The sequence below is a fragment of the Lampetra fluviatilis genome, chromosome 6, assembly GCF_964198595.1.
Source record: "Lampetra fluviatilis chromosome 6, kcLamFluv1.1, whole genome shotgun sequence".
Lineage (NCBI taxonomy): Eukaryota > Metazoa > Chordata > Hyperoartia > Petromyzontiformes > Petromyzontidae > Lampetra > Lampetra fluviatilis.
In genome coordinates this window covers 6,354,438-6,378,475 of record NC_136280.1, presented here as the reverse complement: position 1 = coordinate 6,378,475, position 24,038 = coordinate 6,354,438, and the positions used below count along the sequence as shown (strand labels likewise).

Sequence of the window (24,038 nt, the reverse complement as noted above, 5' to 3'; positions counted from 1 at the left end):
TTATTGAATGGAGCAAGGTTATAAAGGCTTGGGAAAAGAGGCGATTGAAGATCATTTCAAAGTCGGGCAGTGCGAGGGAAAACGCGGAAAGAGAGGTGTTGTTCTCTGCAGTCAAGACTAAAACTAAACTATGTATTTCTTTATTTTACCAGATAAGGCCTACTTAGCCATATAGCTCTTTTTTTTAGGAACGACCTGGCCACAAATGATAGCTCAATGAGGTGGCTTAACATGTGGAAATGTATAGCAGCTAAATACTCAAAACGAGTGTTGATTCTAAATGTGGAGGGAACATCCGGAAGATCCGGGGAAAAATTTTAGAACGACCACGAGAACATGCAAACTCCAAATATACAGGTGTCAGGGTCTGGATCGAACTCACGATCTCCTGCATACAGCTCACCACCACCGCATCGTCTGCAGCCTCGCAGTTAATGCCGCTCTGAAAACGCTCTTTTTTAAAACTTCATGCGCTCCGGCAGTCGACTCATTTATACGTTTCATATAGTTTTGGCACGAACGAGTCCGTTCAAAGCGATAGCGAACGCAGTCGGGGGAAAGTGCTTGTGGCCAATGCTCCCCAGAGTGCTGCATCGATAACAACTGTGCATTGTCATCAAACACCTGCACGAAGAGTCATCCTTCGAAATTCATCATCATCAGCACCACCACCAACCCCCATTGCGTTAAACCATCATTATCAAAGTGAATAAAAACAACACATTGTTCTTAATTGTATATTATTTATTTCTCGTTGCCATTACTATTTAACATTTACCCCCCCCTCCCCCTCTTTGTTCACTCGTACCAGAAACGTAACCCCATTCCCCCCATTCCCCCCATTGGAACAAGGGTTTCTGCATTCCCGAATTCTGCATTCGTGAGTGTTTTCAAGAACGTAACCCTCGCGGATAGAGAGGGGGTTACTGAACCCTCCCTCCCAGGAGTGGCAGTGACACAATGACAGGTAACAGGGTGCCTGGTTAAGCACAGCATCGCGCAGGGAAGACGAGTCTTCCGGTAATGGGAGTGACACCACAACAGAGTCAGAGGAAGCTGGGTAATAATAGCATCACCAAAGGCAGATGGGTCTTCTGTAACCACAGGCACTTGGAACACCGAGAGAGGGATGGCTACTTTTCTACCAGATATCATCTGCCACACCATGGAATGAGGTATGTTAACATTTCCCATGCAAGCTCAGATATCTACCACATTGGATACCTCAGAGGTATGTATGCTGAATTTATTTCGCACCGTACGGAGCCAACCGTGCTAATCGGAGGTGTGTAAAAGTAGAGAGTGGGTTCGTGGATCTTGTCTTCCCAGCTGAGGAATCAGGGTTAGGTGAAGGAAGAATACTGAATTGAATAAAGAAGATATGAAAGGAAGTCTCATGCATAATAAAAAATTTACAAAGGGGAAAAAAAGACTTGGACCACATGCAATGTAATTTGTAAACCGTTTGATCCACTATTTTACAAAAAGGTATATTGGTTAAAGGATATGGCACAAAGGTCTGGTGTGAAAGTAAACATTAGTGCTTTGCTCACACATAATTAGGCTAGCATTGAAGCTACATTGCTGACACTCGTGTTTATTTCTTCTTAATTATTTACTGTGAATAAAGTTCCGTGGTGTTGTGCTGAACAAGCACTTCTGAACTTACACTATGCAAAATACATTTTGTGTGTGTTTTTATCCCCATAGTTCATGAATATTCTCTTAACCTGCACAGACAAAACACGATATTTAATGTTTCTTCTTGCACAGATAATCTGTAATGTTCAACAAGTATGGAGCAAAATGGGATGTTTGAGTCACATGATATGCAATAACAAATACTTAGTAATACCATGATTTTGACCTCATAAAATATTAACGTTTTAAAATATGAAAATATATGCTAGTACTTTGTAGAATTAAAACTCACTTTCTCAGAGTATGTTACCCAGAGTTTTAATATTATATACCGACGATTGCTCATGAAAAAGATAACATAAAATTCATTGCATATTTTTAAAAATATCTTTAATGAAAATTGGAATGAAACATGATAATTAAACTGTATTACATTACCATTCATATATCTATCATTTACCTCCACTGTTCACATTCTGTGTGCGTGTTACTCCTTAGCATTAAGAATGGCATGCATACTTCATAATGTTTGCCATCAAAGTTAATCCACACGACATTAAGAACTTTAAAACTACAAAAGATAGAAATGGGAGTAATGTCGTAACTGCCATTCTCAAAATGTTTAAACTGATCTGCCCCTAAATTGCAATCTATAAGCTTATGCCTCATAATACGCTTATGCTTGTATGTTGTAAACAAAATTGGGCACTTTTGAGCGTTCTAGTTTGCTGAAAAATCTAATCAAAGTGCATATTTCTTGACTTAAAGCTTTCATGACTGCAGGAATTCATATTCTTTGGGTCTTTCTGTAAAGTCATGTGACTTTACCGACAGACCCAAAGAATATAGAAAAGGGGCATCTTTGCCCACGTGACAACCTGATTTTATTGGCTCTGTAGGATGGTGGAGGGTTTTCGTGAAAATAATGGCATGCCTACACGCTCTATCCCGAAATAAACTAATTATGAATCAATTCCGTAACATTTAGTCGTGTGATCTATTGCAGTTTTACAATTTAATATGCGAAATACGTTCCTACATTGGACAATCTCAACTGGAGGTCGTTACATTGACACAATGGTTAAGCATCACTATCTGGATCAGTCCTGGGCTACCTCCACACACTGCCCAGCTTGGTTAAGTATGGTAAGAGAAAAACCCTCGACTGACATGACATGGAGATGCCATCATCCAGCAGTTAGTTACACAAAGAGCTTTTGATTACAATTTAATATTACAAAATTCGAAATGTCATATTTTACTCGCACAAGTCTCATTAATTTGACAAAAAATATCGATTTAAGCCAAGGTGCTAACATTAGAATTTTATTCAAGCATTTTTACAAGAAACTTTTACAAAAAATTGCTGTATTCATTACAAATAATGTCTAACTCTGGTTGAACATTGTGAGCGAATTTGATTTCGCCAAATTACTATGAAACTTCAGTGGCACGCTTAATTCAAATCAATACCAACTCAATATAACACCATATGTGCATGGAAATGGCAGGAGCCATGCTTCTAGCTAATGGACCTCAACAGCTAATGGTTGGAATTTATAGCCTATGCAATTAAATAACAATGTTTTGCGACATCTGTGCTCCCTTGGTGTCTCAACTGGAGATCACCAAATAGCTGTGTTTGTAGATCATGCGTGAGCTGCCCTGGCACTCTTAAGCGTCTACACACAAGACCTTTGTCTTGCTGTCTGACAACTGAAACCTGAAATGTCATTAGAGATGAGCAAATATTGTTTTATGCTTCTCAGCACATTTGTGGATATGAAACTGGTATTTTAAAAATACAAAGTCAAATTATCATGGAATGACATTTTTAGAAGCTTAAGCAACAGTAATGCACATAGGTTTTGGTGGTTGTGCTGTATGGCATGATGGCATGACGGACTACACATTGTACAACCCGAAAACGCATCAGAGAACGGTCGTGAGAAATATAAGAATAGGTTTTACCCTTTCTGGCAATAAAGCAGGTGATAAGATGTTAAAACACCAAACTGAAACCATTTTCCAAGGAATCATGTTTGCATTAACTACATATACTTGTGGTGAACATGCAAACAAAAAAAACATGCTCTGGTAGTATATGCATTGTCTTTGAAACTGATTGGTCCACACCAGAGAAAGCTTTCTTTAGAGCCTTGTCTCAAACAGTGTTAGACCAGAGGACGCCAAAAGGCGAACAGCAGTCTCATGATATAGTAGAAGGTTACCAAATTAACAAATTAGAAAACGTTATCTTAAATGGTTTTCTCTCAGAGATTTACGACTTGGCAACAAGAATAACAACGCATTACGGAATGTTATAAGCACAAGAGTTTGGAAGCCTTGCTCTGTGTGTCTCATACCTCAGCGTGAAGTGGTTCACTGTTGATTTTTTAAGAAGTTTCACTGGGACATGGATGATCTCCTGCGGGCGAAGGGGTTTAATGGGGAGAGAAATTGAAATATCTCCGTCCAGTAATACCTCTCGGGTATTCATACGAGCTAAAGCTTTCTTCAAAGTCACATTGGAAACCCAGTTTAATCCTTGCTTTATATTACTCATGCCATCCTTAATGGGCCGGGCTACTGTTGCCTTATCATGGGAGCCTTGAGTGCAATTGAGAGCATCGTTGGATGACTGTAGACTATAGTACAACTCCACGGTTTTGCCAGCCGACATGTGGTTGGAATGTGGATGTTTGTCGTTTCCAGAAAGTTCATTCCAAAAATATGGCAGGCTCATCTCTGCCAAACACATTCCCAGATTATTTCCAAGCGAACACACAGTCCTCGCTTCATGCACATCAAGAAACGCATGAAGAACAATGCACGGGAGTTTTTTAACGTCCTCTCCGTCATCCCAGTCCCGTTCGGATATGTAGAAGAGAACCTGTATCTTGGCTTTGTCAGAGAAAATTGTATCTTCCGTCACAAATGCGTGGATCTTCCAGTTGGTTCTCACGATAAAAGACACATCGCTTTGCATATCCAGAAGGTCACTGGATATTGTTTGCCCTGCAGAAAATGGGCCGTAGCTCACATTCACACCGTAGTGTGCTTTGGTCGTGCCAAGAAAGAGCACGGGCTGTGATAGGGTCTGCAGACTGGCGTCTTCTATTGCATCTTGCCTGCTCTTCTTGAGGAAGAAGGCGGTCTCAGCATTGAAAAATGTGTAGCGAGGATAAATGTAATCGTTGCCTTGCGACACAGGTTTTTGCTGAGGACCAGTGCTGCTGATATTGACCGCACCTAAAAAACACACACACACACCAGGACAACATTTAAATAAGACGATTGGCTAGAATCGCTCAACTCAAGCAAATGCACAGTTATATTGAATGCAACCTCGCTGCTTACATGACAATCAACGATGTGGTTATAAGTACCCATCCGTAACCATAATAAGTAACCAACCGCACCTCCGAATAGCATGGTTGGCAACATACGGTGCAAAAGAAGTTCAACATACAGGCATTCATAACACAAGGCAAATGGAGTAATAACCTTGTCATGATTTGTTATTGCTAATCACACCTGGGAGAAAATACAGGTTGACTCCTCTTAGCAATGCCATTTATTTTGTTTTATAAAAAAAATAATTCCACAGTTTTTCTTGTACTCTGTCGCATGATTTTCTCTGTTGTCCAGAATATTGTACTCCACTCCTGTGGTTCTCACAACCCAGCTCTCAAGTTGCAGACAGTTTGGCAATAATGCAAGGCCCTGCAGAGCTTTACGAGACAGCATTACACACTTTAGCATCGCTTTGCGTGTGTGTATGCGCATGTTAGCGCACTTGGCTCAGAACCCAGCAAATTGGTAAGTACTGTAAATGTCAATTTATTTCTACACCAATATATTACCAACTGTTGATAAACTGGTGATGTTGCTGTGATAGCAATTGGCCAAAATGTCACCTTTAATAGATTCTGACTTTTAAGGCTTTGTCATTGACGTATATGTTGAGAGTTTATTTATTTACTATGTATTACATTTTCATATCTGTAATATAATACTGTTGACCACAGAGGCAGTCATGAACATAAGCCATGCTTTTTGGTGCGATGCAAAGTGGTGTATCCAATGTCACTGGAATAAAACATCACATTCCGGCAAATGTAGGTGATGTATGACCGTGGACATTGTATGCTACAGGTTACATGACGTAAAATAAATTGTGGTATTTCTATTACGTTGTATTTTATTCGGATTGAAGAAATTCAATGATAGGTTTATCCCATTATCAACTGTAACCTTTAGTGTGATCGAAACATGCTCTGGGAGTTGTTGTTATCCAATATATCACTGATACTAGGGAACATAAATCTCATGCAGAACTGTTGTTCTCATCCCTTAAAAGTGTTTTTGTTTTCACATGTCACAACCATCTCAAATGTCAACGTGGAACCGGCTCAACAATATGCAGAGTTGGCAATACCTGCTTACCAAACACATTTCTACAAAATGAAGATAACGTTGTTGTTTACAAACAGCTGTGCCTGTCAATGCAACATCATCATATTACTTGTAATGAGAGTAAACAACGTTTCTTATGTTTCTCTTAATGCATCAATAGCGTTTAAGAGCTTATATACAGGTAATGCACATGGAGGAAATGCAGCACCGTAGCAATATCTATAACTCACATGACGAGCTGCTTTAAAGCATTAGACAGCAGATGGCTATCCATTTTAACACCTCATTTAAGAATGAGACGTAACTATTGTAATCATTGTTCCACACATTTCGGTACGTCTCATATTTAACAAGGTGATCCGCGCGAGGACAGGAATTTGATTTAAATATGCGGTGTATATGTACCAAATGACATGCCACAATTCCGTAACATTCCAAGACATATTATTGTGTTAGGACTCATTATCTTAATGGAACTGAAGGTAAGTGATATAGATTTAAGTTTCAACATGTTAGAATTTCGGAAAAAAAACTTAAACATCAGAGGGCAAAGTGTAAATTATGTTAATATAATAAGTACAGTGTTGGCTTCTTGAAACCATTTAAATTATTCACATCACATTTATTGCCATTTCCTTGATCACTCTTTCTGGTACGACTTGAGAGTATACAAATTAAAAGTAAAGAGTCAAAACTGCAATCGTTTTAATGTTCAGCAGTGTAGAAATGTTAAATATGTAAAAAAAACACGTTAATTCACAGCTAGCTCTCTGCAACAGCTAAAACTGAACGCTAACAATCTTTTCTAGGCCACAGAATGAAACATGCATTCATTATAATTAACGCAGGGCAGCAAGGCAGAATTTCTGAAACGGCCAGCAGACCAATATAGAAATAGGCAAGAGAGGCATGCCAGTAATATTCAACCTAAGGCCCCCATGGGTGCTGGGCTTCTAACATTTTCAATTATCTTGGCCCGTACTGGATGGCTCCTAACTGACACTATCACCGCATCGATTATTCCCCCGACTTACTGCCTATGCCAAGGTCTCAACTCCCAATGCCATAACCAACACAGCGTCCTCTTTCGGCCTTCATCACAAGGTGATGTGTCTGTTGAGACCAATAATCTGTGTCATGATCATTTAAGGCAACACTGTGCCACAAGCAACTTGGCTTTGTTTAAGTGACCAGAGCCCACTAAAGACTTCTTTGCTCCCATATTTTCAAGCCTCCCTCCCGAGTGAATTCAATGCAACACATACCATCATTACCGCTTGCCCTGACCCGGCCACAACAAAATACACGTGCGTGCTGACCAGAGAATCGCGAGTGTAATACCGTGCAATAAATTACGCTCCCGACTACAGGCACTATTGCCAGTGCGTATATAAACGTGTAAAAGATGCATCAAAAGCTTAGATTTCACAAAAGATGTGCAAGGTAAGAGTTCTAAGCATTTTTCTGGCAGCAAATTGAGATTTTTCCATTCCATCTTGGGTTGTCTTTGAAAATAAAAATGGTTAAACAATCAAAGTATCCACTGCCACCCGGCATGAAAAAGCACCCCAGGGGCTCCTCTTACCTTTGGTGAAAGACTAATCCTAACTTGCAGCAGCATAGTAGTGCAATAAATCTTTTGTGTTTTCTCTCTTGGTCAAACAACAGGCAACACTGAGATTGTATTCCTCAAATGGACTCTTGTTGTTAGCAGCCACTACCTTCCCACGTTATTTACTGAGCTTATATTTGACATTTAGAGCTGTTAAGGATTATGTTTTGAAAAAGTTTAAAAAGCGCACTTGAATTGGTCGGCAATGAATGTTTTGGAATCCTTTGAGACAAATCGTGTTTTGAGTCATATGTGAAAAACACACGTGCAGAATGATTCGGTAAGTGCGCTGATACAATGGCAATTCAGTGTGCAAACATCACTGACAACGTGATTACCTGCTTAAATGGGCATTGAGGCTGTGCTCATTCCTGTTCACAGGCCTGAGCCAAGAGGAGAAATTCAATTCCTATGGCGAGGACAAGTCTATCCAAAGGACAACCAATGTTGTTTGCCCCACGAAGTGGTAACAATTGATCAGCCCTTTAGAAAAAAAAATCAACCCCTCCCCTCCAGCCAGGGTTTGAAATCACAACCTCGTGATCTTTTTTTTTTCGATTTAAAGCTTTCGTGATTGCAGGGATTCATCTTCTTGGTTCTTTCGGTAAAGTCACGTAGAAGGGAAATAATAAAATAATAAAAATACAATATAGTAAAATACAATTCTCACGACGTTTCGGCCACAACGCAAGCAGCCGTCCTAAGGTGAAGAACAGGTCTGTCGGAAAGACAGCGTCTGCTTGCGTTGTGGCCGAAACGTCGTGAGAATTGTATTTTACTATATTGTATTTTTATTATTTTATTATTTCCCTTCTACGTGACTTTTCCGAAAGAACCAAGAAGATGAACCTTATGATCGTCAGGCATCCCTCTACCACTGAGCATCCTGGCGCACATGAAACAAATCACCAATTCCTGTACGTTGGACCTTGTAAAGTGATTATATATGGTACATAACTCTTTTAGGAAATGAATAATGTTATTAACACATCGCCTCTCATTCTTGCCAAAATCAATCAATTAACCATTTTTAAATGTTTTTTTTATGAAGATAAATTATTGTTGAAAGTTGGATGAAAGCCCACATTGATAACAGCTGGGTGCATCCATTCACAGTGCAGTGTAAGGCTTGTAGGATCTAGGATGTTTATTTTCTCATCTAATGCCTTGTTTTGAAATTATCACTTGACAAGACCCTCGTTCATAGGTTGATGGCGATGAAGATTTATTTTTTAACTAACAGCAATTTTCGATATTTTTTCCCCTTCAATAGATCTTGCCCTTTGCAAGAATGGCACGGCCACATCTTAAGGCAACCAATCACAATTCCAATCGCAATATTTATTAAGACAAAGTAAGAAACCGTGACAATAAAGGATGTATTATATCCCGTAATACCAATGTTTTTTGCTACTCAATTTTAAAGCATAAGCTGTGATTGATAACATATCGATCTTCACCTTTGTTGCTCTGTAAGCCATAGTGGGTTGAGAATACTAAATAAATGTCACAATGTCAGTGCTGATCCATATGTGAAGGAGATCATGTCTTCAAACAGAGCACACATGACATTTTACAACAACTTCTGGTCAGCGTTAAACCTAGGCCTTGGAAGTCATCGGACATTAAATCTGAGCTGAGTGACTGTCAATTAAAGTTGGCATTGAAATGCGTTAATAATGAAGAAACCATTTTTGTTTCCGTTACGTATTTAAATCAAGAATTTGCGTTCATCATACTTTTAATTCCTTGATATTATAGAATATCCTGAAAACTTTATTTTCTCACGCGCGAATTGAGTGTGTGAAATAGAAACGTATGAACACTGCTAAATTTCTCACGAGTGAGTGTCAAAATTTAGAGATGTACAGAGAGGGCGTGTCTTATAAACATGGCCAAGCGGTAGCTCATCCGCCACTTGTTGCAGAGGTTTGCGGGCCAAATCCGGCAGGCCGCCCTGGCTAATACTGCGGGTATATTGACCATAAAATATGCGCCATATGCTTCATCGTGCTCATTAAAGATCCTGTGGCAACATTGAAAGAAGTGTAGGTGATTGTGTGCTGTGCTCATGGTCCAAATTTGCCAACTTGAAAAATTACCCATGTTTGTTGACAGTGTCCTTTATAGATTATAAATACAGCTATCACACTTTATTATGAAGCAAATTTTCACTTCGTATTCATATGTCATCATCGTCAGACATGGTCAATCCACTTCTGAATGAAGGCCTCCCCAAGCCACCATCACCGCTCGCCATTCTGCTCTGTTCTAATCCACCAAGCACCTGCACATGAATGGTGATGTATAGGCAGTATATACTGTATATTAAATCAAAAGTTGCACTTAATAAAGACAATTATAAAGCGTGTAGAGTTACATTTTCACGGCACTTTATTGGCTGTAGACTAAATTTCCCTCCAGTTATGCATCTGTATTTTGAATCAGGCCATGCAATACTAAATCAGGTATAGATCGGTGGCGCAGTGGTTGTTGCATTGCATTATGAACCCAGCAACCTTAATTCGATTTGCGGCCACAGCGAACATCATTCGTATTATCTGAACTGCTCATAAGCATGCAAACGTTCGCCAACTTGCACGAGTCAGCATAGAGAAGGATGATCAAACAACCCCCAAGCCTGACACAATGGCATGGAGAGAGGCCTTCATCCAAGAGTATGTTGAGAAAGGGGCTGTAAACGATTAATATTTTACGTTTTCAGCAACATTCCACTTCGACATGAATTTCAAATTCCATCCACAGAATTGCAATATGGTAATGTGGTTGCACTAGAGCTCTGATTACATTTTCTATTTAACATTATGAGCCATTGTTCTGCCCCACGCCAGCTATGGGGGTGTGTTTACATAGGAACTTCCTGATATGATGGTGTTGAGTTTGGTCACGTGACCAGAAAGTTTCGAGTTAAGGGTCTCGAAGCCATTAGGCAAGGCAGGTGTGTCAGCCATTACAAAGAGTACAAAATGGAGGCACAATTAGTGTCTCAGTGAAGACGGGTGCATCTGTTCATTGTTGTACTTTAAGAAGCATTGTCTGTAAGTTCGTTTATGTTCTTATAATGCTTGGAATGCTGTTATAATGTTAGGATTGCAGTTATAATGCTGTAAATGCCTTTATAATGCCGTTAAGTTGTTACGATAAATATGAGGCCTAGTTAACAATGAAGCCTACCACTTGCATTATTGTGAATGCTATTTGTAGTTGGATAAGTCAAGCCAGACTTGTGCCCATGTAACTTTACTGTGTTCTTGAGAGCAAGGATGAAGAAGTATCTCATCCACAGTTCAGTGTTATTTGCAGCGCTGTACATTTGGGCTGTAGTATGGTGATTACACAAAGTGACCTTATTTAACACAGTAGCTTATTCTCTTCTTGTATTCAGTGCTAATGTAGGTGCCTGGTCCATCCAGGATCTATTATTGAGATTCATGTTATCTAACACAATGTTATGATGTATTATTTGGGTCTTTCGGTAAAGTCACGTAGATAGGTTCAAAGAAAATAACAAAAAACTATGACGTTTCCATTGCAACACAAGCGTTCGTCATCAAGAGCAGGGGGTTAGCTTTTAAAGGTAAACTGTTTATAAAGATTTGAAATGGGCGTAGCTCAAATGTCAGCAGCCAATGTTAATGTAAGTGGTGGGCATCGAACGGATCGGTGGTGGGTTTTCCCACCAATCAAAAGGCTGCCCAGTAAAAAATTAGCATGATAATGTAAGATCGTTGAGAGGCTTCTACGGCGGTGCTCTGAGGTGGTTATGTTGATGTGAGAGATTAGCATGTTAATGGCAGATCGCAAAGCAAAAACCTCGAGCTCGGTGAGCGAGGTGGCTGTGTTAGGGTGAGAAATTTATCCTGTGAATGTAAAATTAGAGAGATCAAAATAATAACTAACATCGGAAGGTGGTAGGATGGGAACATCACAGCTAGTTATGACTTAAACTGGTTGATAACGTCCTTCCAATGATTGCTCAATTCATATCCATCTTCTCGATTGAAATTGTGTCTGTGTCTATATATATGGATGGCTTCATGAACGAATCTTTGTTGAAAGCCAGTGGGTTTGCAAAGTAAGTCGTCTTAGAGAAATCAATTTCATGTGAGCCCACCGCATTAAAACAATGATCAGCCACGGCCGAGGTATTGGTCTTACCGTGTTTCAGATCTGCCTTATGTTCACGAACATGGTCTGAGACATGTCGCTTAGTTTCCCCAATGAAACTACTGCGGCAAACACAGCTTAGTTTGTCGATGCCAGGGTATTGCATGTCAGGGATCACATTCTTCACAGATGGTATCAGATCACACATTTTATGTACTGTGTTAAATCGAACCTGGATTTTTTGTTTGCTCATGATTTTGGAAATATTTTTGGTGACCCCTGCTATGTATGGCAAGGTGATGGTTTTGATTGGGTCCTCAGATGGTTCTTTCCCAACGGTTGGGGTGATAGCTTTACGCATTGAGTAGTCTGAATATTAATTAATCTTGAGAGCTTGGTGTACATGTTCCAGTTCACTGGCTAGGTGATGATGGTCGGAAATACATCGAGCTCTATGGTGTAGAGTTTTGATGAGGGAATTAGTCTGGGAAGGATGGTGGTGGGAGTCAGGTTTTAGATATGCATCCATATGGGTGGCTTTCCTGGAGACAGCGTCCCTTTGAGCCATCTGGTCTCCTTTCGATTATACATCCAAGAATGGTAGCTTGCCATCCTTTTTCACCTCCATGGTGAATTTGATGGCTGGGTGTATGGAGTTGATTTGGTTGAGGAATTTGTTCAGAGCTGGTCGGCCATGTGGCCAGATGACAAACGTGTCAGAGATTTAGAGTGGATGCCTGGATGGCATCTGTCTCAAATTTTTCCATGAAAACATTGGCTACAACTGGAGATAAGGGAAAAACCATTGGGGTACCTTCACCTTGTTTGTAGAATGTTCAATTCCAGGTAAAGTAAGTATTGGTGAGGCAGTGTCTCACCAGGGCCAGTACATCAGCATTCAGTCCTTGTTGGACAAAATCTTCAATGATTGCAATGGTGTCAGGCACAGGAACTTTGGTAAACAGAGACTACATCGAAACTAACGAGCAAATCATCTGGGGATAGTGAGATGTCCTTAAGTAACGATACCGAGTGAGCTGAGTTACGTACAGTTGAGGTGGTCTTACCAGTGAATGGTTGTAAGGTCTCAGATAGAAATTGGGCCAGTTTATAGGTGAGTGAGTCAATGGTGGAGATGAAAGGATGAAGGGGTGTACCATCTTTATGCATTTTTGGTAAGCCATACAATCTGGGTGGTCTAGCAGCAGAGGGTTTTAAGGAAAACCGCTTGGATGGTTTGATTAAAGATGTCGAATCGGTGATGATCTTTTTGGTTTTCGTAACGAGGTTGTTGGTGGGATCTCTTTACATTTTAGTATAGCTACCATCATTAAGTAGGTGCTGAATTTTGTTATTGTATGTGGTTTTGTCCATGATGACGGTGTCATTGCTCTTGTCGGCTGAGAGGATGACGATGTCATATTTATTTTTTAATTGAAAAAGCTCAAAGCGCTCATCCTTACTGATGTTGCTACTAGGTGTCTTAGCGTTTTTGAGGATTGCAGCTATTTCCGATCTTGCCACATCTGCAGTGATGTGTCCTAAACCCTTAAGGGCTACGTCGATCTGGGCAATGATATCATCCACTGGGATGTGTTTAGGGGTGACTGCGAAATTCAACCCTTTAGCTTGAACTGATTTTAGGCTGTCGGAAATTTGACTGTTACTCTGATTAATAACAATCTTGTCAACGTCTAACTTTTTAACGTGTGGATCTGGCTTCTTCTTGGAAAGGAGATTGAACTTGGAAATCAGGGCAGCCCTTTGATTGGTGGGACAACCCACTACCATCGTGGTCGCTGCTCACCACTTACATTAACATTGGCTGCTGACATTTGGGCTACGCCCATTTCAAGCCATTGTAAACAGTTTACCTTTAGAAGCTAACCCCCTCTTCCTGATGACGAATGCTTGTGTTGCGATCGAAACGTCGTAGTTTTTTGTTATTTTCTTTGAACCTATCTACGTGACTTTACCGAAAGACCCAAAGCATATTAATTCCTGCAGTCACGATAGTAGTGCAACGCAGTGCACAGCGAAGCCGAAACAGCCATGATCTATCCACTGTTGGATGAAGGTCTCCCCAAACCATCACAATCCTTAATGGTCACTGTCGAGCTTGTACACACGAGGTAATCTCACTGCTCAGGGGTATTGCTCCTAAACCAAACGCTGCCCAAGCAGTTATCGTCTATCTTGGTGTTGCGGTGCAACAATTCGTTAGCTCTAATAAATAATCTGATTTCATTGCTCCTTCTCCATGGTGGATGTCCTCTTGGGCATGTAACCTTCTTTGACTAAAAATCTGTTGTTGGTCTCCACCACCAGTTATCATCCCTTGTAGTGGCCTGTCCTTTGCAAGCCGACTTACTTTCTTAACTGTCAAAGAAATTGCAAACGTTCCATAATCCGTGTTATTCTTCCTTCTGATCTACATCTTTTGATCTACATTCAATAATCGCCCTAGGTATACACAATTTCAAGTGTTTTCCACATGTGTTCCTACAGTTGACATCATCAATTGACTAGCAAACTGGCACATCATTTCTGTGTTGCTCGTGTTTATGTTGAGACCACTTTTTGCAGCCTCCTTGATTAAGTTCCTCAGTCGTTTCCTGCAGTTAATTCCCATTGAACCTATAATATGTCATCATAAAATCCGAGATATCTAACATTTTCCTCATGTAATGTGTAATGCGTCGCTTTAATGTCACTGACATTAAGCGTCAAGTATTGTTTTTCAATGCACAGTGAGCAGAAGAAGAAAAAAACGTCTCCCTGTGTGAATAAAATCCTTTCAACTGCCAATCTCATGACAAAAATGCCATATTGCGTGCCACAGAGCCTTGGTGTTTCTCTTCGCAAGCAAAATAAAATCCGATTGTCATGGGAAAATGTTCATCGTAATTCAGAATTCTTTTTAATGAACCTGCCATGCATTATACATAGATACGTTGCCACTATCTTGGTTGTGTACTTAAAATATGGGTGACCAGATCAAACGATATCAAAACACCAGCAGTGTCAATTAACAACATGACTTAATGGAAGTATTTATCAAAGTCTCGTTAGTATTCATGGCATGTTGACTTTGGACTTGTGTCTAAGCGACGTTAGCCCATGGTTTTGTTACTTCACCAAGGGTTCGAGGATTGATCTGCCAATCGTGAGAACCAACTTTAAAATAAAATCATTACCCGCACATGCGAGTGATCCTACACCTGGAACATCATATCCACTGTAAAACCCTGGCAGCCTTAACACCTTGTTCTGGGAATTCAATCATAGCTCTCTGCTTGGACATGTCCACTCCGACCATCTTGTTAACGACTACTGTGGAGCCCTTGTGCAGCGAGGAGTGACACTGTCTGTCGATGCGTCTTGACAACCAATTGAGCAACAAGCCGCGCTAAGGCATTTGTAATCAATGCACATATTTGTTGCTGTAATGAGCACTGCAAAAGGCTAGAGAAAGCTGAACTTGGTAATGGAAAACAAAACCAACGTGCAGTACTGATGCGTTTGGAGAATTATCATACACGTGGACATGCTGATGAAGAAGAGGGAACAAAAGCTCAAACGTGTGCAAGGAATCAAGGAGGGATGCATGATTGATATTACTGAGAGACTAACCGCTCAACACATTTAACTTTTTTTTCTGTGATACAGTGTTGGCAGTGATTGACAAGCACAAATGACAAAAAAAAACCACTCAACGCATTTGTCAATAACACTACCGTAAAAGGAAAAATATATATCAGGCAAATGTTCTTTTTCACAGCACATTTTTTTTTTATCTCGGCACACGCTTCATTTGACGTCGCTGCGCTAGAGCAACGTTTGATCGCATTATATCAAAGACTAGCAACTCGCCCGTGCGCTTGCCAGGGAGATACCTTCACTGCCCTCGAGGGTGGCGTCGCCGCGGTGAAGCCATTGGCGGTTTGTAAGGGAAGACGACGTCATGCGGATGGGTTTTAACGATAAATGAACGGAGAACCCAACCTGTTGTAAACTGAGCCTCACTCATTCCAGAAGTTTTTTGACTCCCATTGGTTTGTGTTGGACGTTATTTAAATAAATAAAAAAAATTGGCGAGCAAAATGGAAATGTGACCATTTTGCGAAAATGTCCTCGCCAAAAGAATCATTTTACCATTTGCGAGATACAGAGCGTGATCGACGAACACGTGCACGTTATATAGTGTGTCCTCGCTTAACGCGTGTTCACATAACGCATTCTCGCTAAACGGCACGCGCCCCTTATAACGCGGAACGCGGTTTTTGAGCGCATCGACGACGAACTACGCTCTTGAGCTTCGCGGCTGAGCGGTATGATACAGTACGCAGAATGATAAAGAAGCGTGGCGGCGTACCCTCAGTTATTTGTCCCGCAATCTTACTGCGTATGTGCACGTCCTAACTCTCCAAACTTTATCGTTCAATCATTTATGGGGAAATTGTTTCCACTTCGCGCGTTTGTCGCTAAAGCCGACATTTTTCAGGATTGCATCTACTGTGCTAAACCAGGACTTGCTGTAAATATATTTACTTATTTACATTTTCTACAAAGCCTCACTAAATCCAAATAAATGATAAGGGGATGGTTATTATTCAAAATATCTGGCCAAATCCTTTTTGAGTATTTAATGTGTGGAGAAAATGAAGAGTACCAAAAAACTCCTTGCACATAACAGAATACTAATGAAACGTATGCATGTATGTAAAGGTCATTAAACCCTTTGCTACACTCTCATCTGCTTGCCAAATTTGTAGCCCTGCAGGTGGAAGCTTCGTGCCAAAGATGATATTTGCACGATCTACCAATACTGCTTTAGTGTGGCAGATATATGCCATGTGACACCACGCTCGGTAACTATGTTGCAACGTGAGGAGAGATGTGAATGTCTTGAATGAGCACGGGACATTCCTCCATGACAGGTGTTTTAGTGGCAGGCATCGGTGGGGAAAATTATAGCTAGTGCTTACTGTAACAAGTCAAGCATGGTATTAGTGAGCTATTCCTTTTCAAGATAACGCCTCAAGAGTGCACACAGTATTTCATTTCTATCTAGCATGATGAGCCCGAGCCTGCCATGAAATTATCAGGCAGGGTCTGGTCATGTGTGTGTTTTACTGGGCAATAAAAAAAAACCAGGCATCTGCGGCAGATGCCCACGCGTTGTATGACGATGTATGCTCAATCGTGTTTATCCAGTTTAGGAATCCTGGTACATAATGGTCATTTATAGTATCAGAACTGAAAGGGAAGTTATCGGATTAATATCATATACATCGTGCTTAAAATGTTCTACGTAATTTTCTCTAAGTGACCACATATGACCTAATTTACAAGCTCCAGCCTGCCCACAAAACTATCGGGCAGGGTCTGCACATTCATCCGTGGCAGAAGTCCACAATAATGTTGGTGATTTTCTCATCCCTTGTAGGCAGCTTTTATGTAATGGTCACTTCTAGCAACCAACAACACTGCAAAGGGCATATCAGTGCTGGCGCAGTGGTTCTTTCACCACCCAATGAGCCCAGTGACCGAAGTTCCATTCCCAGGCATCGGTAGTGAGTGATATATGAATATACCCTGTCCACCCCCTCGACCCCACCACCCCCATCTTCTTTCACCAACCCACACTGACTAGCACGGCGAAGTACCGTCAACAACCCCCATGACTAACGTGCATGGGGAAGCTTTCATACAGCAGTGGATTGACAATTGGCTGCAAATTGATATTTTCTTACTTGGAAATAAATCATGATTAAAACATCGTGTACTGACTTGTACTGTAAATAACAACGCCACAGGAACTGATAAGCTCTAGCCAGTCGTGAAACTCTCATGCAGGTCTGTTCACGTGTGTTGCCTTGCTGGGGAATGAAAACAGACCGTATGCTTCACATGCATCCATTGCAGAAATCCACAAATTACGTGATTTCTGCTGCGTTTCGCTTTATCCTTCGGATTTTTGCGTGTGTCGCACCATTGTCCCTTGCGTGAAAGAATGTCCCTCTCAACAGGCATCTTGAAAATACGGAATTGTAAGTTTAAAAGGATGAACATAGGGATGAAAACAACAATGAGCTGGTGACGCTCTCCGACAAAGCGTATACTCATGAGAAAAACGTGTAGCTGTTGCTAGGAATTATTGTATATTTAAGGTTGCACATGAATAAGCAATGCAAGCTGGAAATTGTAGCCATGTTTCACACATGTCTGTCATGTGGACACATTATAAGCATGGAGCCGTGGCGCAGTGGTTAACGTACGACACTGAACCCGTTGGCCTGAGTTTAATTCCCGGTCACGTCTCACGAGTTCAAGATTTTGACAATCGTGTAATTTGCCACGGAGCTACCTTGAAAGCAGTACGTTATTCAACTGGGGGTCATACCACAGTGCCATGTCGTGTCCCTGTTTCTATACAAAGGAACTGAAATAAATGTAAACAAGATGTCAGAAGTCAGCATGCCTGAGCATTGCGCGGCGATAACATAATTCGTGAAAGGATGCGTTACAGTTGGCAGGAAATGTGGCAGAATACACGGTGAATGAATTCTAGATTTGAAGCTTTCGTGACTGCAAGGATTCATATTCTTAGGTTTTTTCGGTAAAGTCACGTAGGTAAAATTTAAAAAAAAAAAAATCAAATAAAAATCTAATAAAAATTCACGACGTTTCGGAGGCAACACAAGCCTCCATCTTCAGGTGGAACCGTCACAGCACGATAGCTGTATCAAGTCACAGCACGATAGCTGTATCAAGTAAGATACAGCTATCGTGCTGTGACGGTTCCACCTGAAGACGGAGGCTTGTGTTGCCTCTGAAACGTCGTGATTTTTTTTTACCTACGTGACTTTACCGAAAAACCCTAAGAACGGTGAATGAAAGCAACGTGAGGAAGTGGGTCCAGCGATTTAAGGATGGAGTAATGAAAATGGATACGCTGAGGAGTGGCAGGACAATAATGGCAGCACACTCGAGAAATTCACACTTAGGCGACATAGTGGTGAGATGTTACCTCCCTCGCCTGGTATGCATGAGGTCATGGGTTCAATCCCGACCCTGTCTTGATATTTGTAGTTTGCATGCTGTCGTGGTGGTCATGTGAATGTGTTTCTGGGTCTCGGGTTTTGCCCTACACATTTAGAAACATCAGTTTCTATTATTTGGCGACTAATTCCCACGTGAAGATAAGCCCCTTCGACGAGCCAGATCGCCTGTGAAAAAGAGCTCATAACTCAGTGGACTTTACCTGATAAATAAAATAGTTTAGTTTAGTGGAGGAAAGATTCAGGGTGACCTGCAAGTCAGAGTTATGGACATTGAAGTTGCATTGTGAATTGGATACTGTGTTCTGTAGTAAATGTTGTCTGATGTGAAATACAGTGTCGTGAGGTGTGTGCTTGATGGGTCGGCACCCGATAGCACATAGCCACGTCCTCGCTCCCTTCTGGCATATTCATCGTTAGCTCCGCTATCCATTTCTCCAAGCACATAAAGTTCCTCGGCATCACTCTTGACACCACCTTGTATGGATATATAAGGTCGCACTCATTACACATAAAGTGCTTGTCACAAATGAACCACAGTGCCTTGCTGATGTCCATCAAGGAGCATAATCCTTCAGGCGAGCTCCGTTCATCCTCTCAGCGGCTTTTGGCTGGCCATCGAACAAAGACGGTCACCGCATCGCGCGCTTTCAGATGCGCTTCTGCGGTCGTCTGGAATGCTCTTCCTTCCAATATTAGGAAGCCTTTGGGGCTATTCACTTTTAAATACTACTTTTTGTGTTCCGTTTGTTGTCCATACATATCATCACTCTGAGGCTCTGTGCCTCAGAGTTATGGTAATTTATGAAATTCTTTCGCACCTTACATAGGCAACCGTTAATTGTGACTGCCACACAACCACATCGTTAGATTTAGCAAATTCAGGGCCCTCCGTCATTTAAGTCCATGCATCACCACAACCCTCACCAACATCATGATCAGGTCTCGCCCTGACTATTGCACCTATCACTCTCAGCTAGATGTCCTAACCTCCTTCCACTCCCTCCACTGGCTTCCCATCGCGAGCAGGGTCAGCTTCAAGATCTCTGCCACCACGCCTCTATGTTCTTGGTATCCACTGTATCTTTCTTCACACCTGTCACCCTGAACTACAGCTCATGGCAGTACTCTTCGCAGCACGACTCACAACATCATCTCTCTACCAAGGACCAGGATCATCACTGCCAGGCATAATTTATCCGTGGTCAGCTCCCACCATCTGGAACGTCATCTCATTGCACATTTGCAGTACACCTCCTTTTTAAGAGACACTTAAAGTCCAAACCTCTTTTGCCTGGCTTTTGAGTGACACTGAGCTTGGCTCCGTGCCTCAGCGTGATGGTCATTTCGTGTCTGAGGAATATTTGTGCGTGTTATAAATGGCATTATTATTTTAAAAGCTTTAAACAAATATTGACCCTATGGGGCTGGTGCCCAAAGAAATGCGCCCGCCATAAGCTGACCCAGCTGCCCTCGTCTAAGCAGTTGCTCCAAACAAATGCCAGACTGCAGTACCGTGAAGACGGCATTTTAAATACGGTGTCACTGTGGCAGAAGACAATTTATTGGGGGTGGGAGATTACATAGAGTTGTTGCTCTTTTGATGCCTTGTAAATAATGTGTCTTCAGTCAACATGTTAGGAAAAAAGAGGCTCTTATATATGATTATTGTACATCACTTGTATCCCATTTGAAGTAATGAAAGCCTATATTATTAAACGGACATTAGTAAATGCCTTTTTGAATTGGCCACCACCATCTGTGCACTTTATGAATTTAAAGGAAGTAATCAACCAGTTAGTACAATGCTAACTGCTCTATTAATGTATTTTACTCTTATTTCTATAAGACACTGTATCATCATCATCAGCCATGGTCAAACCACTGCCGGATGAAAGCCTGCCAAGCCATCTCCATCTCTCGCTGTGCTACGATGTGATAATTCTTCATCGCGCCATCTCCCCGGTACACGTCCTCCTGCACACGTTTCATTCCTTAGCTTACCACTCTGCCAAATAATTGACCATTGGCCAACGTTCCCTATATGTGACGTGTTCTGGCCAAGCCCACGTACTTTTATTAGCAGATGGAATGTTGTCTTTAACCTGTGTATGTTCTCTAAGTCATGTGGTCGTCTCTCTTGTCTCTCAATGTAATTCCAAGCATCAATGTCTCCATGCTTATTTGTGCCCTTTTCAGGTTTTTGTTCCATTCTTCTTTTGTTAATGACCATGTTTTTGAGGCATATGTCACGTGCAATACTTGAAACTAATTGGCATGTGCAGGTACTAAATGGATTATGACATCACAGGATAATGAGAGGCAGTTATTACTTACTGAGGCCTTCATCCAACAGTGGATTGACCATGACTTACGATGAAGTTTTCCAACTCAAACTGGGTGATGTGCATCTCAATTGGCAGCTGAACCAGCAGTGGATAATGTCCATAGGACAGGGAAATTGAATTCCTCCAAAGTAGCACTTAACAGAGATTGATACACCAAAATCATTATTTTGCGAAATGCTCATATGCACGCAAGTTGATCATTTGATGTGAACGGCAGTTGAGTGGCAGACCTTTCTCCACTGTGTTGTTGAGTTGTTCTTAATTGTTTTGCCAATATTTAAGTGCTGGAAAAATTACGGTAATTGACACAAACAAAATGACGGCTTGCAGTGCAATACATGGGAGGTTATACCGTGACAAGTCAGATTGACAACATTCTCGTACGTTTAGATCCATAGATCAAATACTTACGATTCTGTTACCCACAGATCATGAAGAAATGTTTAATTAATCATATTTAAACAAAAATCTGCAATTACTTTGAATTATTTCAAAAGAATATGAATAGGCTGGTGTTATGATGGATTATTGTATTCATGATTTCTTTATGGATAAAGATACACTTTACATTGCAATGATCAACTGAGGTGGATACTTCTAATTTACATTCCTGTCAAGCCACCATGAGGGTCGGCGGGTGGGGGTAGTTTGGTTTTAGAGACTTGGGCAGCTATGAGGAATTTTGCCAAGACAGAGGCTTAATTTTCCTCCGTTAGAATTGGCACAACGTTGAACAACGGCGTCCGTTTGTGATGCAGGTTATGTAAACCGTCACGGAGAAGTGCCATGCAGAACGCCGCTGAGGCTGCAGTTGTTGATGATGATGGTAGCATGGAGTGAGCGTTGCCCACTGTATGTATGCCCCCCCCCATACCCATCCCTGCACTGCAGTGTTCCTCTTTAATCCTCTGTACAATCCCTTCAAGAGACATACTTCTCCGTTTGCACCCCCCCCCCCGATTTGCTTCGATGCTCATTTAACGCTCGCAACGGGTTACCTCTGCCCCGTGTTGTGGTGTGCGGAGATTTTGGAACTGTTTACACAGCTGCCTTGTGATTATACTAACCGTATCGAATTTATGGATTGAATAGGTGCACAAACGTGTGAAATTTGGGGCCCTGTTAAAACATGTGAAAAAAGGATTGTTCGCAATATAATATGTATTAGGCTCTGGTGAGCTAAAGTGTTGAATTATGCAATGATTGAAACGCATGTGTTCTCCGTAAAATTAAATTAAAACTATCTTAGCATCACTACAATGGCACATTACTGTGTGTGTCTTGGTGTTTTTTTTTATCATTCCGTTAAGGTATTGGAAAAAGCACTTACATCTTTAACTGACTTGCTGTGTAAAATAAATAATGAAAAAACGCCTTTAAAATTCATGTCTGCCCTATGTGCTTGGTGTATTAGTTCAAATAGCACATTTATTCATGCTACTGCACTGCAGCGAGGCAGGAATTGTACACAGCGAATCCACGGGGACTGAGATAAATGCCCTGGTTGAGGTGGCATTGATGCTTCTATTCACCCAGTGATTGCATGGATATAGCCCGCCAAACGATGGTTCGTTGGTCGAAAAAGGAAAAAATTAAAAGTCTGATTACCCCATTGTCTTCAAACCTATATAAGATGTCAGAATGGAAGAGTGGCCTAAATGCTTCTTTGACAGTGGAAGACCCATCTGGCTGTAAATGATCACTGTGGACACGGCATGCTATTATCCCATTCAAGCCATTGATATTCCAGTGTTATAAGCATTTAATGGTTTTCCATCCGTATGAATAAAATACATAGAAATGGTGGCGTACAATCACTGTCACAATTTATTGGACTAATCAATGTAGGCATTTAAAAATATACATTATATATGTTTTAATTGGGTAATCCTTCGAGATGGAACATCTTTGCTTGCAGGCGTGTCACTAATGATTGTTCTTTTTAGACATGAACACTTTTTAGCTTACATGTTTTTTTCACCACTACATTTGTACTCAAATGGAGCAGACCGTAGAAATAATCGGGTGCTGACTTTGCATCTCAGAGTAGGAAGTGACGGGATGGTACGATGCCATCTATGCCACTGACTCTTTCAATTAAAACACACAATTGGTATTTCAATGTCCACTTGCTTAACTGTAAAACACACGAGTAGGTATGCATATTCACGATATTATAAATTCATGTTGATTCGAGATGCAAATTGAATATTGAAAAAAATGCGTTGATAGTTTTCGTAAATGATCAGCACATACAAACGCAAACCAACTAAAGCAAGCTCAAGAGACAGTGTACTTTATATAAATATTTCCAATGCAATGAGTCACAAGCTTCCCTGGAAGCTGAGCATTTGATTGTGTCTGCACACTGCACGCCGCAGTCAGCATGCAGGGAAGAGTGCTCCAGGTGGTTGGGCAAAGAAGCGTGTTGAGCCGTGTGTTAATGCGAGAGTATCCAGGATAGGTCAGTGTATAACGGTGGATAGTGAAGGGGCCATGTTGGTGAGTGAGCGCTCATATCTGGGCGTGAAAGTATGATTGTAAAGGGATTATAAACTTTGTATTGCAGAGAAAAAAAAACTTTGAGATGAGAACACTTGTACACATTGCACAGGGTAGTCCAGGTATCTTGTGACCCCCCCATGTAATCCTCTAAGCAAGGTTTGTTTAAAACAGAAATGAATATTTCGATTTAAAACTTTCGTGACTGCAGGGATTCATCTTCTTGGTTCTTTCGGTAAAGTCACGTAGAAGGGAAGTAATATTTTTATTATTTTATTACTTCCCTTCTACGTGACTTTACCGAAAGAACTAAGAAGAGAAATG

At 41.1% G+C, this 24,038-nt stretch overlaps 1 protein-coding gene across 1 annotated transcript in view; it reads right to left on the bottom strand.

Annotated features, from left to right (window-relative positions):
* The window catches only part of LOC144933091 (transmembrane protein 132E-like), a 143,966-nt gene that overhangs the window by 109,631 nt on the left and 10,297 nt on the right, over positions 1–24,038 (bottom strand). The window contains exon 2 of the mRNA XM_078857608.1: positions 4,008–4,893. Within this exon, the coding sequence (XP_078713734.1) occupies positions 4,008–4,893 (886 nt within the window). The remainder of the gene's footprint in view (positions 1–4,007; positions 4,894–24,038) is intronic.